Here is a 16,840-nt window from a genome sequence, read left to right as displayed (position 1 = left end):
AATAAGCATAAGGTTTCTTTGGGAGTGATGAAAATGTTCTGGAATTAGATAATGGTTATGGCTGCACATCTCTTAATATACTGAAAGCCAATGAGTCACACCCTTTAATAGGGAGACTTCTATGGGATGTGAGCTATTTCTCAATTTTAAAAATCTTAAAAATGCAAGCCATTAGTCCTACCCATTCCATCATGTTTGTTTCTACAGTCAGTAGACAACAAAGTAAGCAAAAAGTTGAAGAAACAAAAAAGCAAAGACCTCTGACTGGAGGACAGAGGTCATCTGGAATTTACCAACTGAAGTTCCATGCCCCAAACCTGAAATCCACTGATATTTTCAAATCTTAGTAACTTAAAGGTCTGAAGTCTGGTGTTGCTGTCATATATTCTTTTTCCTTAACCGTCTATAAGACCCCACACTTTTTGGTTTTAAAGTTTATAAATGACAGATACTAGTAGCATAAGGTCAATTAATTAACATTGAGAATTCTCAGTATGCCCCAAGGAAAAATAATTTCTACAACATATTTGGAAGCGTAAGAAAAGTATAATGGAATCATCTGAAAGAGAACCCTGGGAAAGCCCTGCTCAAAGAGAAAGATTCCACTAATGCATTTCAAATGGATTTAGTGGAAAGCGGCCAAAGGTAAAAACAGGTTTAGAAATCACTATAATAATCAAACTGACTGAGACCAAATCTCTAAGTCCTAAAGGGACTAATGTTCTTATTTCTCTGTCTGAAAACAAAAACTGCTTCTAGAAGAACCTTTCTGTGAAAGAAATCTAAACAGATTCAGTTCCTAGAAATAAAGCTGGGGAACAACTGTGATAGTCATCTTTACCATAACTAAACTATATGTGAAGATGTTAGAATCCCAGCTGGCCACTGTGGTGGCCTTACCCAGGTTGAAGTCATGTGCCAACTGTGTCTTTCTTTTCTTTCTTTCTTTTTCTTTTTTCTTTCCTTTCCTTTCCTTTCTTTCTTTCTTCTCTCTCTCTCTCTCTCTCTCTCTCTCTCTCTATTTCAAGAGGGAGAGAGAGAGAGAGCAAAAGAGAGTGGGGGGGAGGGAGGAAGAGGGACAGAGAGAATCCCAAGAAGGTTCCCCACCCAACATGGAACCTAAAGCACAGCTGGATCTCACAACCTTGAGATCATGACTGAGATCAAGACCTGAGCTGAAATCAAGAGTCTGAACCACTTGGTGCCCCCAACTGCGTATTTCAATGCTTTAAATAAACCTTCTCGGGCTCATGACCCATACACAACAATGAAAGAAACAGTTCTGAGGCAGTGCTCATCACTTAGTGACTACATGTACTCTTTTTTTTTTTTTAAAGACTTTTTTTAGGGCAGCCCAGGTGGCTCAGCAGTTTAGCACTGCCTTCAGCCTAGGGCCTGACTTTGGAGACCCGGGATCAAGTCCCACATCAGGCTCCCTGCATGGAGCCTGCTTCTCCCTCTGCGTGTATCTCTGCCTCTCTCTCCCTCTCTCTCTGTCCCTCATGAGTAAATAAATAAAAAATCTTAAAAAAAAAAAAAAAAGACTTTTTTAAAAGGGAGTTTTAGGTTTACAACAAAATTGAGGGAGGGACAGATTCCCCATATACCTGCTACCCCTACACATGCATAGCCTCTCCCGTTATCAACATCACCCACCAGAACAGTACTTTAAAAAAAAAAAACAAGGATGAACGTACACTGACACATCATTATCACCCAAAGTTCATGGTTACCTTAGGGTTCATTCACCCTTGGTGCTGCACCCATGGATTCTGACAAATGTATAATATAACAACATATATCCATCACAATAGTATCATACAGAGCATTTTCACTGCCCTACAAATCAACTGTGCTCTGCCTATTCATTTCTCTCTTCCATCCCAACCCTGGCAGTCATTGTCTCCACAGTTTTGCCTTCCTCAGAATGTTAGATAGTTGGAATCACATAGCATGTAGCATTTTCAGATTGGTTTCTTTTATCTGGTAATACGCATTTAAGACTCTTTCATGTCTTTCATGGCTTGACAGCTCATTTCTTTTTAGCACTTAAAATTCCATTATCTGCATATACTGCACTTTGTCCATTCACCTACTGAAGAACATCTTGGTTGCTTCCAAGTTTTGGCAATTATGAATAAAGTTGCTATAAACAATGTATGCAGGTTTTTGTATGAGTATGTTCTCATCTCCCTTGGGTAAATACCAAGGTTCAAAAATGCTGCATCTCATGGTAAGAGTAATGTTTACTTTTTAAGAAATTGCCAAACTGTCTTCTAAAGTGGCTGTATCACAAAAGTACTTTTGTACTTTTAATCACTTAAAAGTGATTTTAATCACTTTGAGGGGCGCCTGGGTGGCTCAGCTGGTTAAGCATCTGCCTTCAGCTCAGGTCGTGATCTCAGGGTCCTAGAATCGCACTCCATGTTGGGCTCCCTGCTCAGCAGGAAGTCTGCTTCTCCCTCTCGCTCTCCCTCTCTCTCTCTAATAAATATATAAAATCCTTAAAAAAATCACTTTCAACAGCTAAAATAATTGGTACGTCCATGAGAGATTTTAAATCCAAGCAAAGAACCAACACACACGGTTGGTCTTTCAATACAACATAAAATATTTTAAGGATGATATTCTCAGAAAGTGCAATAGTCATAGTCTCTTCCAAAATCAGACAAACTAAATTAACATATCTGAGTTCACTCTAAACCATTTTTTAGCAAGCCCAGCTAAGACTTCAAGCTTTGCCCTAAGGCTTCACTCCCTAGCCTTTCAGGAATTATGTCCATTAGTTTCAAAGAAATAATAAATTAGAAAAACGTTTATTTCCATAGCATCCCATACCTGTATTTACCTATCAGAGTTTCATACTTCATTGTAAATATTTGTCTATCACCTCCATGAAATTACTTGAAAATAGAAAATATGATTGCTTAATCTTCAGTGTTTAGCTCTATGCCCAATGTGCGACTTAAACGCACGACCGTCAGATGGAGAGTCACATGCTCTACTGACTGCACCAGCCAAGGGCCCCTAATCAATTACATATTCTCAGCATTGGAGACTCTGGCACTACCAACACACTCTGAACTAATACCCACTGAAGTACCAGCAGTTTCACACTCAGCACCTCACTGATCTTCTACTCCCTTCCAGGATATTTAGTATATACTATGCAATAGTATTATGGTCTAAATTTTCCAAATACTGAATAAATAAATACACACACCCCAATATCCAAATAAAACACACTCCTAGAAGAGAGTCCCCCGCAGTTGTTAAGTACCTTCCCTTTTCCAAGTAATGACCAATCCCTTCCCTCAAGAACCTAAAATATGGGGCACACCTAGGTGGCTCAGCAGTTGAGCATCTGCCTTTGGTCATGATCCCAAGGTCCTGGGATTCAGTCCTTGAACAGGCTCCCCGCAGGGAGTCTGCTTCCCCTCTGCCCATGTCTCTGTCTCTCATGAATAAATAAAATTAAAAAAAAAAAAAAAAAGAACCTAAAATATGTAGGTAGACGTGGGGAAAAAATTAATAGGCTTGTGTTTTGAGTAACAGTTTCTGTGTTTGTAAAAGAAAGCTATGCCAAGATTTGTCAAAAAAACAAAATACATTTCAACTTTGGTACATAACATGTTCCTATAAAACTGTACCCAAGTCAGAATGTAGGAAGGTAGAACAAACTGACACAGTAAAAGGACTGCCCAGTTCCCACAAAGGGAAAAATTACAAAATTCCTAATTATAGCTTGGTTTTATAAGTAACTATTCAATATAGTTCTATCATTTTGTACATTTACTTGTTCAATTATTTTCCTTCATTACTAATCACATGGCTTAAGTAAGACAACCATATGTCCGATTATATGACAAGATTTACTCATCATTTTGGCTCATCTAACACAATCAAGACAAAGATATTAAGATTGAAAACTAATGTTCTCATCCCTACTCAGTGTTTGCATTTTCGATTTTGTTTGCCACTTATTTTTAGGATATCAGAAACGAAAAAACTCTCAAATAATTGTACACACTGTTAAAGAAAGATAATATTGCTAAAACTAAACAGTTGGTTGGTAGGCAGCACTATAATGGTATAGCTTGATATGTCTTCTCATGGACAGATAATCAAAAGTTCTAATTTGGTCTATAAAAGTCAGTGTAAAGGTGTCAATTACATGATGAAGTACATGCTGCCTAAGAGTCAAACACATGAGAGATGAGACCCCCCCCCATAATTAAAAGCACACTATAAAAAAATGGTGAAGCACAACACAGAAAGTTCATTTCTCTGATGACTATTATTCAGATGTCCAAAATGGCTGAAAACATCACCACCTAGGACTAGAATATTTTGGTAGAAGCAAATAGTAGTATTCCCTAGAAATCACTAAGACCCGACTTAGCAATCTTATGAATATCATGGAGGCAGAAAAAATTTTAAAATATTCAAGTTTACAGGCAGCCCTGGTGGCTCAGTGGGTTTAGCGCCGCCTCCAGCCCAGGGCGTGATCCCGGAGACCTGACATGGAGTCCCACATCAGGCTCCCTGCATGGAGCCTGCTTCTCCCTCTGCCTGTGTCTCTCTGCCTCTCTCTCTCTCTCTCTGTGTCTCTATGAATAAATAAATAAAATGTTTAAAAATAAATAAATAAATAAAATATTCAAGTTTATAAATACTACATATATTGCATTTGAGCTCATCTGCATTATTAAAAGTTAACTCTGCTTCATAAAATGGACAGAAGTCTTAAATTTAGAATTAAGTGGAAAATAAAATGGCACACAAGTTTTTATGAGACTACAAAGAAATCTGTTTAGTAAACATAATCCTAACTGTACCTAAATGAAAACTCAAACCTCAGAGCTATACTCCAGAATGCATTCTAGATTAATTCCTAAAAAAAATTACAATAGGAAAAGCCAAAAGAAGGCTATAAGGGGGAAAAAAATACTGTACATTATCCCACTGGTTTTTTTTCTTTTCTTTTTTTTTTTTTTTTTTTTAAGGGGGAAAGGGCCAGAGTGAGAGAATCTTAAACAGGTTCCACCCTCCCCAGACCCCCATATAGCTCAGACACGTGGCTTGATCTTACAATCCTGAGATCAGGACCTGAGCTGAAATTCAAGAGTCAGACCCTTAACCACCTGAGCCATCAAGGCTCCCCTATCCCACTCTTATTTTTAAAAGTCTTAATAACTTAAACAAAATGAGACTAGATAAAAGACAAAACAGAGGGGAAAAAAAGACTAAAGTCAAAAGGAAGGGAGAACCATGACATTTAGAGTCAATTTACTGAATGCCTCTGTCAGCAATGTTCAAGGTACGGATCAAATATTTTAGACAGATTAAGAAATTTAGGGTGGGGAAAAAAAAGAAATTTAGGGTGGGAATAAAAGCAGATAAAGAAAAAAAGGGTCCAAGATTTATTCTGAAGAAGTCACTGGCAAGGTGAACATGGATATGCTTGCAAAACATTAAAACAGAAAAACTTGAAACTTGAAAAGGTAAGGTTGGTATTAAAATAATAATAATAAAAGGACCATTTCATACTGCAAGTAGCAAACTAAACTGTGGTCTATTGGGGTTTGGGGCTTCTTTTGAGCTACTTCAGCACCTAGGACACAGCAGCTGTTCAACAGAGATTCACTCAGAGGAGGGGGGGAAAAGGCACAAATAGAACATACTCTTTTTTTCCTAGAGGTGGTATACACTGAAAACAAAACAAACTTTTCTCAATATATTAAGAGGTGGCAAATCTACAAAGTACAGCATTTTGGGGGTCAACCCCAGACCTCTCAGAACAGAACGCAGACTCAGGTGTGTCCTGATGCAGTATACCAAATCATAGTCTAGTGTGCTGCAAAACCAACCATAAGAAAGAGAGAGAGAGAGTAAATTTATATTTAAAAGCTAAATTAGGGATGCCTGGGTGGCTCAGTGGTTGGGCATCTGCCTTTGGCTCAGGGCATGATCCCAGAGTTCTAGGATCAAGTCCCACATCAGGCTCTCTTCAAGGAGCCCTCTTCTCCCTCTGCCTGTGTCTCTGCCTCTCTCTCTCTCTCTGTGTCTCTCATGAATAAATAAATAAATCTTAAAAAAAAAAAAAAGGCTAAATTACATGGTACAGACTAATAGCACTTCTAGTGCAGAGAGCTCAAAATGACTGGCATAGGGAAGAAATGGAAGGCTTCAAAAATACATGAGGAGGCAAGAACTGAGAGAGATGACAAGAAAAAGAGGACACACAGCACCAGTTTTTACATGTCTGCTAGACAGTCCCACTTTGGAGAGCCTATTCATTCCCTTCAAATTCCAAATACAGAGAATTAATCTCTAGCCATATCCTTATGTATTTCTGAAAGGAAGGGCTGAACCAGATAAGGTTTTTTGTAGTCCTTAAGTATAAAAATCACACTTAAAAATCAAATTCAAAATTTACCTTCCCCTCTCATAAACTTTTCTTCCTGGTTCCGTATGGTCTACCTGTCCACTCGTGCTCAAATCTTAGAATAACCTTTGATTTTTCCAACCCTTCTCTCCCATCCTGCCAGACTACAACCACAACATCAAGTCCTGTTTAATTCCCTCCCTAAGGAGATCCCATGCATGGGTCCCTGTACACCTCTACCACTACTACCCAAAGACAGATCCCTCTTTCATCAGGTCTAAGTTGACACTTAGTCATCTTGCCTCTAGCCAAACAGTACTTACAACTCCAATCAACCTAAATGCTGCTAAATGGTCTCAGATCATGTCCCTGTCCAGTCCCTGTTCAAAATGTACCCCGCACCCAAGTCATTCAAGATCTTCCCAGTCTCCTATTTTCCGTGGTATCTGTGACTGTATAAACCCTGATTCTAATTTAATTTTAACTCTTTTATCCTATTTCTCCCCACTCTGGTCCTTTGCTGTTCCCAGAATGCCTCTTGTACTCTCACTCCTCTGCACCTTTGTTCTTTCCAACCACCACTCTGGCTTCCTACTATCCACATTCAATCTCGGTTATTGAAACTTGACGGGTTAGAGGACTCTCTATCTCCAATCCCACTCCTTCTTGCCTGTACCATTCAGTCAGCATTGGCCTATAAACATGGCCTTGCATTACCAGGCACTGTTTGTTAAAAACATACCAGTGTCATCTCCCTAACTAGACAGAAAGTTCTTAGAGCATGAGAACAATTGCTTGCCCTTTGTAACTCCCACAAGATTTAGCCTAGTTCCACATATAATTGGCAATTAATAACTATTGACCAGGTGCTCTAAAGTTCAATTGAAACCTCTCTTTCTCTCTCTTATACACACACACACCAGCAGTTCTTTCTAACAGGTTCTTCTCTTCCCATTTCTCTGATCTGCTAGTACTTGTACCAAAAGAAGCACTGCTATTTATACTGTATCATGGTCATGGTTTTTTCCCCCATCTCAAATGTAAAAGTCTGATCTCATTATCCAACTAAAGTTTCTTGAAGACTTTCTTATGCTTTTTGAATATTCCTTATGGTGTCAGGCAGACCACTGGGCACAGAATGGTAGCTAACATACACCAGTATAAAGATATATCAAAGTATCCCAATTAAAACACTGCTTAAAGGCATAGACCTTAAAAAACAAAAAGGCACAGACATAAAACACAACAAATATATCTTTTCAGATTTTAAAGCCAGTTTATATCCATTATCCACTCAATTCCCATAACTCTGTGACATAAATTACCAGTTTACTAAAGAGGATACAGGTTAAGCAAGATTATAAAACCAGTAAAGTGGCAGTGGCAAACCCAGATCTCCTGAGCTCATAAGGACAAAATGTTGTGGCTTACTCTCTAAGTGGCAGACTCATCTTCTTATCTCCCTAAACAGCCTCCAAGTTCCAGAAGGATGAGGCCACATAGGGTGGTTCTTCCAAGTCACTCCTTATCTCCTTCTGAATACCTTCAAATAATCAATAATGAAATATGAAACCTATATGGACCCCACAGATGGAGCAAGCTCATCAAAGATGATACACAGCCGGACACAAATGCCTCAAAATGACAAATTAGTATACAGGTTCAATCTTAAGTGTTAGAAGACACTGCACTATAGCCATATGGACTCCCAGAACGCTGTTCCCTAAAAACCATTCTGAGCTGAGCCATATAATCACCAAACCCAAATAAGATCAAAGTATATTTCTAAAAGTCTCAAATCCTGCTGGAGATTATAGTCTCTGTTCCTTGAGAGATTAGACTAGCACCTAATCTAAGAGGAAGGCCAGATGTTTCTGCCATTTTTCTACAAACTCTTGAAGATAAAAAAAAAAAAAAATCTCCAGTTTAGAGAGCATCATGTCCCTGGTCTATCAACTTCTAGGGATTACACAGAGCACCATGGGGCTCCAGTACAAAGCGACTAGAGTGCTCTAGAATTCTCCTCTATAGTGCATTTTAGGGTCATTTTCAAATATTTTACAGATGAAGAAGCAGGACCCCAAATAAAAACAAGAGAGTTTTAATGTCCCAAGTGAACAGTTTACCAAAACACCATTTTCACTCTCCTAACAACTAAGAGACTGAGACATGGAAAGGATGGAAATTTCTCTATATACCTTCATATGATCATATCACAGAAGCGTTGCCAAGTTTCTCTCTCACCAATGTTATTATCCAGTGTTATAAACTACATTAAAGATAAAATAACCTTAGGAAAATTATTTTACTATGTAACGCATACAAGCAATTTCAAGTAAATTCCTAAAGGTAACATGAACCAAATTGTATTTTTTTAAATGTTTTTTTTTTTTTAATTTTATTTATTCACGAGAACACAGAGAGAGAGAGAGAGGGGCAGAGACACAGGCAGAGGGAGAAGCAGGCTCCATGCAGGGAGCCCGACGTGGGACTCGATCCCGGGACTCCAGGATCACGCCCTGGGCTGAAGGCGGCGCTAAACCGCTGAGCCACCCGGGCTGCCCCAAATTGTATTTTTTTAAATCTACAAATTAAGTTGCATTAGCAACTCAGTATTTGAATTGTATGAAGATTATAGTTAGGAGGCAAGGCAAAAGTTGAAAAATAGAAATAGAAAACACCTCATGACATTGTTATTGGTATAACTTGTAGCTACTCAACTATAACAGCCATCTATCACTTTTGTCTGGGTGCAAGTTTTCCTTTCTAGAGCTCTCTCCATTGCCGTACATCTCCTGACACAGGGTCAGGCAGAGCCCAAGGTAGCCAATGGATTCCATGCCCTGACCCCAGTTACTGATTGAGGGAGAGGCTTATGACCCAAACCAAGACAATATAGATACTCCCTGGTAATTTTATGTTTGAAAAAAACAGCATATTACTGTCATTGGGATCACTGTGATATAGGATATGAACTCCACTGGCCACTTTTACCTCCATGTGGAGAAAGCTCCTCTGAGAATGAAGCCAACCATGGAAAGCACAGTTGAGTGAGGAAGAGAAAAAGATTAGTCTTTATGACATTCTTTCTGCTTCTGGAGCTAGCTGGCCTTACCTTAGCCTATTTAGTCACAAGTGAACAAAGTCCATTTTAATTAAAACTATTCTGTCACCTGCAATCAAAAGACTCCCGAGTAACAAACTAGTCTGAATAAGTAAGGTGCCAAATAACAAAGATATCTCCTAAGAGGCTGGAAAGGAATGGCTGACAAAGTTAAATCAGCTTCTAAACCTAACTGGAAATACCCACACTAACCTACTATTCTCACCATCTAACACAGCCCAGGTAGCTTGCTAACTGGTCTATTCTTTTCTTAGGGTATCTGAACAATGACTACTGTTATTCACTCCAACTTTTCTGACCGACTTATCTGCTGCTTTCCAAAATAGACGTTAAATGTAGATATCAAATTTTATTCAATTCAAATTTAAAGACCTTCTTCTCTTAATAGCGTCTTGTTAAATATTCAGTAAAAAGCTGAGAGATCAGATATTGTAGCCTACTCCAAGTACCCCAAACAATAAGGCTGAATAAACAAACCGCTTGTCTACCAAATCCTGATCCTTTAATATTTATTCAATAGAATATATTCAACCCTGGTAGGCTCTGAAAAGCACAGAAATTTTTATATATTATATATATATATATACACTTTTATATAAAAGTATGCCTATTTATATATATATATAAAATACATACAACTCCAATTCTAGAATGAAGAGTTACACCTACCATGTGACCCTGAATCAATATTCTGTCTACTGATACAAGTCATACCACAGAAATTATTTTAAAACATGGCCACCACAATTTGCTTTTTCTTTCATGCTTATAATTGCCTATTTACTTTCTCATTTGTTACCTTCAAATTTTAAAAACTGGAAGCAGTTCTGCAACTGGTAACTAAATTCTCTTTGATTCACCTAAGAAAGAAAGATGGAGGATTATGGTTTGAATGAGTATTACTAAGAGTCAGACCACACAAACACGCATGTTCTAGAAGCTAATAAATGTGTTGACCACTCCTACAAATCAAGTTGTCTTTACCAACTTGCAAATTGCAATAACACTAAGCCTAAATCACAGTAAGTAGAATTGCATGTCCAATGCCTCAAAGTAAAAATGAATAGTGACAAATTATTATTCCCCTGAATTTTCTTAAAAATTTTCCTGGAAGCTAGAATTTATCTGTGAGGTAGGCAACTAGGTAGTCCAGAAATAAAAAGAGAGTAGGAGGGAGATTTCTTACTGGGTATCCTTTTTTTGTCATTTGAATTTATACCATTTGAACATATTATCTCAAAATAAATAAAATCTAAATTTAGAAAACTAAAAAAAAAATTGAGAATCATTTTCAGATACAACTCCCTATAACAGCCCAGAAATAGCTTGTTTCAAATAAATAAATAAATAAATAAAATTAAAAAAATAAAAACCAGCTCCATGCCCAGCATGGGGCTTGAATCACCACCCTGAGATCAAGACCTGAGCTGAAATCAACATTTAACTAACTGAGCCACCCAGGTAGCCACCTAACCTAGAAATAACTTTTAAAAATACGACACACCCTTGACTCCTACAAAGATTGTACTTTTCCTAGTACACTTCAAACATGTTATGAACGCTACCCTATTGTTTCAGTCTAATCTCCACTTACCAAATGTGAAAATAGAGTATCAGCAATACATGACATATACTTCTTTTCTGTTCTCCCTTCTACCATACAAGTGCCGATGGGAAACAAAATATATTTGCTAAGAGAAAAAAAACAAATGCTAAAAACCATACAAATAATTACAAGTCAAGTCACAAAAATTTATCCATATTATCTGTTAATCAAGGTTTGTCCAAAGAATGATTCCCACACTACTGACGTGAATGGTGATTTTAGCGGTATGTGAAGTATTTTAATAGTCATGAATTTACTTTTAATAGTTTATCTAATACACCAAATCTATGATTTCACAAATATCAGTGCCTATAGTGAGGATAAATCTACTTAAGTGAAACCATGAACCCATCTGAAAAATAAGAGCACACATGTGAGAGTGAAGTTTGAGAAGCACCAGTGCATTACCCAAATTAGATCAAGGGCACACTGGGAATGATCACCAAATAGTATCAATCACAATGCATCTTAAATTAGACCAAACTTCATACGCACAGGGAAACTCACTGAAAAGCTGGTACAACTAAATAACAGTGCTCTCTCCTCTTTCCAAAAAGTTGAGAAAATTAATCAAAGTAAGGTTAAGAATCCGAGCTTGGTACAATCCTTGAACTTCTAGCAAATTAAGCTTAAAAATGGTATTCCTTTCCCATCCCAAACACCTCAGCACAGACCTTTCATTTGCTGTGAACAGTCCTCTTTAATCCCTTTTACTTCAGACACCTAACTCAGCAGGTTCTGGATCACTCCCCCATCATCCAATCTATCACTCTGAAGTTCCCCAGGCAGCTCTTGGGCCTGAAGAAAGCCTTTAAGTCAATCAGTCTTCAGGAAGAAGAATGATCAGGCTTCAGAACTTCTTTTTAGTATTCGCTGTGATTCTTTACTGCCTCTTCTCTCTTCTATTACTGCTCTGCTGCCCCTCAAATACCAAAACTCCATGGCTATGACCTAGCCAAAGCCTGCACTTAACTGTCAGAGCCTTATACTCTCAAAGGACTCCTCTGACTTAGGCCTCACATTCCCATTAAAAATAAATAAATTAAAAAAAAAAAAAAAAAGATTTTCCTTTTCCCAGACTGGACTTGGTTAGGGGTAGATTAAATGGCAGAGTACAAACTAATACACCAGGTGTGAGTGACCATCCACATCACCCTTCTTCTCCCAAAAAGGATTTGAATGAAGACAAATGCATTTTAAAATAATTAATGACAGAAAATTTATATGAAAGAATTTCAGCCTATGTAGAGGCAATTTAGAGCAGATGAAAGAAATGTTAGGGCTCACTGCAGGACTATGTGTAGGCCAGTTGCCAGGTGAGCCCCCTTTGGCCAGATTTTATTCACAATCTGGAATAAAAGTGGTGAGAGTGGACAAGCGTCGTCAACAGACTTACTAAATAACCCATTTAGTAAGATCAGTTTCCACCATAAACTATTATAACTGTCCTCATTTAGTACAGTTGTTCACACACTTTGGAAAAAAGATATTTAAACATAAGAAAAATAGGGGATCCCTGGGTGGCTCAATGGTTTGGCCCCTGCCTTCAGCCCAGGGCGTGATCTTGGAGTCCTGGGATCGAGTCCCACATCGGGCTCCCTGCATGGAGTCTGCTTTTCCCTCTGCCTTGTGTCTCTGCCTCTCTCCCTCTCTGTGTCTCTCATGAATAAATAAAATCTTAAAAAAAAAAAAAAAAAGCATATAAACATCAGAAAATATAAATCATCCTTAAAAATTTAACTAATCCCTTGACCATAGCTAAAAAGGTATTTCTGAATCAGGCAGTTACCATCAGTATGATACCATGATCTATACGGTTCCCAAGATTCTACTTTATTCACATCATATTCTTACAAGAATATTATCACAACTCCAGAGAATGAGATCCAAAGCCCAGACAGATGGTCCCAATTGGAGCCCCTCTCTCAGATCATAGGAGCTCCCAAGATCAATTGCCCAAATATATTCAAACTTGAAAATGGAGTTCCAAATTCAGATTTCAGTAGACATGACTTTAGGAAGGGTATATCTAAGATACAAATGTAATATCCACCACATCACTAGCAAAGAATATCAGAAATTACCTGCTTTGAAAATTCCTATAATCTAGATACCAAAGCACGATGTCTGCCTTCACACATAAGAATACTGTAAGAAAAAAAAAGAGTCCACTTTGGAAACCAGACCTGGTATTTATTTTTCTTTCGTGTCTCATAACTGCCTTTAGTCACGTAATCCTATTATTAAAAAATTAAAGAAAATCAAAGAAATACTAATCTCAAACTGCAATTTGGTAGACAAGACAGTAAAAAATAGGTGGCTGAGAAAGGAACATATGTAATTCACCAAGTCAGACCATTTGAATAGTATGGCATACTCTGTGGCTAATACCCTCACACCATATATTCCTTGCGAAACTCCGATACCAAGCAAAAACAATCTGTCTAAAGCAAACTCCTGCTTCGGCATTTTCTGCCAATTATTTTATCCATCTAAGATAGGCCCCAAATTCCCTAAAATGAGGCTTGCAATCACATTCCCCTTTAATTAATATCACCCCCCTCCTTTTTTGTAGGAAGATATTTTACTTTCCATCTTCTCTCTCAAATTTTGCCTATCCAACCCCTCAATCTCTGACCTGGTACCTAAAAAGGAAACGTTCCTTCCACCTCTCCAAGTTTAGAACCTTCACTCATTCTCTACCTTCCAGTCTTTAACAAGACAAAGATGGGCAGGAAGGTGGACAGAGACAGAGGGACACAGGCACGCACACACCCCTCCCATTCCTGTACTTAAACAGCCTTGGGCCTCCTTACACTTCAGTTCGCACATTTTTCTTTACACCCACTAATCTAGTTTATTTTAACTCTTTGAAGCTGCAAGCACAGAGGGTCACTGACTTCCAATAGCCAAATACAAGCTGCACAACCTCTCTTTTTCTAAGCTCCTGCCTTTTCTGCTTCTGCTGGCTCCTCCAGCTCTCTCTCCAAGAGGCGTTCAAGGTGTGGTTAGACCCTACAGTCTTTCTTCCCTGCTGCCTACGTGACCTCCTTCACTCTCCTCTGTAGAAATACTAGGAAACCATCTTCGATCATACTTTCCCCAATTCTAACCATGCATCTTTAGCCACCAGTGAACATTAAGTTCTTGATTCTGTCTTCACTAGCCCTTCAGCTTTATCTCACATGCCCCAAATCAAATTCACCAGAGCCTTCCCAGGACCCCCCATTCAACTCCACCTCAGCTTCCCCTTCACAGGCAGCCAACTGGTCTGCTTATTTTTTCCATATTAATATTTTAACTCCCATTCCCACTACGGTTGCAGGCTCACTTCTTATCTGGACTTCAAAAGTGACTGCCATGTTCAGAATAAGAGGTTTTCAGACTCCTTTATTATGGGCTAGCACTTCCCCTCCACCGAAAGGAGTCTAGAAAGAAAGATGTAGGAGAGGAAAGGAGGGGAGAGGCTCAGCTGCACCACTGCCTTCACCTCACCCTATGTAACAGCATTTCATCCCTGCTACCAAACTTGCCATAAATTGCTGTTCAGCCTAGGAGTTGAGAAGGCTCCCCCAAACTCTTGAATGAACCCATTAAGTAAAGTCCTTCATTTCTTGAGCAGGAGGAATCACCACTATGAATATGTTACTCTAAGGATACCAGACCTCTAATGTTACCAAAAAAAAAAAAAAAAAAACCAAACCAAAAACCCTCCCCACCCAGCTTCCACAAGTTAACTTCCACAAAGTATCTGCCCCCAGGTCCTAGAGCAATAATGAAATAATCTAGGCAGACCACCTTCTACAGAAAATCGTGTTTTCTAAAAGGAAAACAAGTAAAAACTTGACCAGGTAAGGCAAGTATCTAACAACTTGCGCCACAATTTGCTTCAGGAAAGTTGCCTGTTCTTCCTCAGGCTACATTAGGAGAGCTGAACACTTCGATTCGGCTCGTTTCCTAGGAATCCTGTCTGTGCTGCTGCGGAGCTAAGAGCTGCTTCCACACAAGAGTCAAATCGTGAAGTTGCAGCAACGGCTGTTCTGTTAACCCACAGCTAAGAATAACACTCGACTTTCTAATTTAAAAAAAGAACGGAAAGAAGAAGAAGGGGGAAAAAAAAAAAAAGACTTGGAAAGTAAGTCCCCGGACTAAGGATCTGGGGCAGAAGAAGGGGCTTCCGGCACTGACCCTCTTATCAACCAGAGCCTTGGGTCCAACGCACTTCGCGCACCTTCGACCGCGGGGACCTGAGCGCGCCCGGCCGGGCGGGGGCGAGGGCCGCCCACCCCGGGACGGTGGCAGTTTGCAAGGGCCACGGACCAGCCCCCACACACGTCTAACCCGGCTGGACCCCGCCGTTCCGGGCTGGGTTTCCGGGTGGATAGCGCTCACTCTTAATTGACAACGAGGTCGGGGCAGGTTCGAGGCAAATCGGGAGAAGGAACAGTCACAGGGGCAGGGGCGCGGGGTGGGGTGAGGGGTCTCCGCGTCTCGGGGGAGGCAGGGGCATCCCTCCTGGCCCGCCGGGGCCCGAGGGGCCGGGCCCTGCCCCGCGCGCCCACCCGGGCCGCCCTACCGTGGCTCTGCAGGATCTCGTGCTTGAGGCCGCCCGTGTAGTCGATAAGCTCCTCCAGGCCGCGCTCGCACAGCTGCCCGTAGCCCGAGAACTTGTGCAGCACCTTCTCCAGCTCGCGCTCCACCGTCACGCATTGATCCATCCCGGAGGCGGCGGCGGCGGCGCTCGGCTCCCCGGCGCCCGGGTGTCCGCAGCCGTTCGGCCCGGGCCCGGCCGAGGCCGCGTCCTGCTCCTCGTCCCCCAGGCGGGCGGCGCGGGCGGCGGCGGCGGCGACCGAGGCAGCGGGTGCGCTAGCCGCGGCGCCGGGGGAGCCCGGTGCAGCCCGTGCCCGCCTGCCCCATGCCCCCTCCCCCCGCCCCCGGAGCCTCGCCGCCGCTCCCGCTCGCTCTCCCCACCCGGCCCCGCGACCCTGGTCCTCACTCGCCGCGTTCGGCTGCCCGCGGCGGCGCCGCCGATTGTTTTTGTTTTCACGGGAACCGACCGATGACCTGGTTCTCCCGGGCGGCACCAAGCGCCGCCGACCCGAGGGGGGGGGAGCAGCCACCCCAGCAAGGGAAAGAGGCGGCGCGGGCCGTACCAAGCGCACCCTCGAGGGGGAGCAGCCTAGCGTTCGCGGGCGGAGGACGCGACGGCCGTCCGCTCACGCCGCCGCTCTAAAGGTGTGGGCAGTACCACGCGGGATGCGTGAGAGGGAGAGGGCGAGGGTGGAGCAAGAACCCAATTGGCCCGAGGAGCTCAAAAGGGAACTTTGGAGACAGCTCCGGCGCTCGCAGAGCGCTACAACTGCGCTCTCCGTAAACAAGAGGGTGGAAACCGTCCCTAACCACTCCGCCCAGAAACCGGGAAAAAGAACCAATGGGCGCGGGCGGTACGTAAGGGACCAGCGTCCTCCAATCCCTGACTGAGGCGTAAACCCCCAGCCAATCGTAGCCTAGGGGCCGAACCAATGGTCTCGCTGTTGGAGGGGGGTGACTTGGGGTGCATACTGGGAAGCAAGTTATTTCGGGAAAGCCATGAGGGAGAACGAGACAGAGGAAAAGGTCGATTTTCTAAAGGAGTTCGCCCTAGTCATCATTTATGTCATCTCACCCGCACTCCTGGGACTACTGTTATTCCGAAGTTTGGGAAGACGGGACTCGTCGGACG

At 41.4% G+C, this 16,840-nt stretch overlaps 1 protein-coding gene across 3 annotated transcripts in view; it reads right to left on the bottom strand.

The window, feature by feature from the left end:
• RMND5A (required for meiotic nuclear division 5 homolog A) overlaps positions 1 to 16,473 on the bottom strand; it is a 65,036-nt gene extending 48,563 nt beyond the window's left edge. For all 3 annotated transcript variants that reach the window (XM_041755121.1, XM_041755122.1, XM_041755123.1), the window contains exon 1: positions 15,695 to 16,473. In XM_041755121.1, the coding sequence (XP_041611055.1) occupies positions 15,695 to 15,836 (142 nt within the window). In that variant the 5' untranslated portion in view covers positions 15,837 to 16,473. The remainder of the gene's footprint in view (positions 1 to 15,694) is intronic.
• Positions 16,474 to 16,840: the final 367 nt, after the last annotated feature.

The sequence above is a fragment of the Vulpes lagopus genome, chromosome 5 (assembly GCF_018345385.1).
Source record: "Vulpes lagopus strain Blue_001 chromosome 5, ASM1834538v1, whole genome shotgun sequence".
Classification (NCBI taxonomy): domain Eukaryota; kingdom Metazoa; phylum Chordata; class Mammalia; order Carnivora; family Canidae; genus Vulpes; species Vulpes lagopus.
This window is presented reverse-complemented; position numbering and strand designations above follow the sequence as displayed.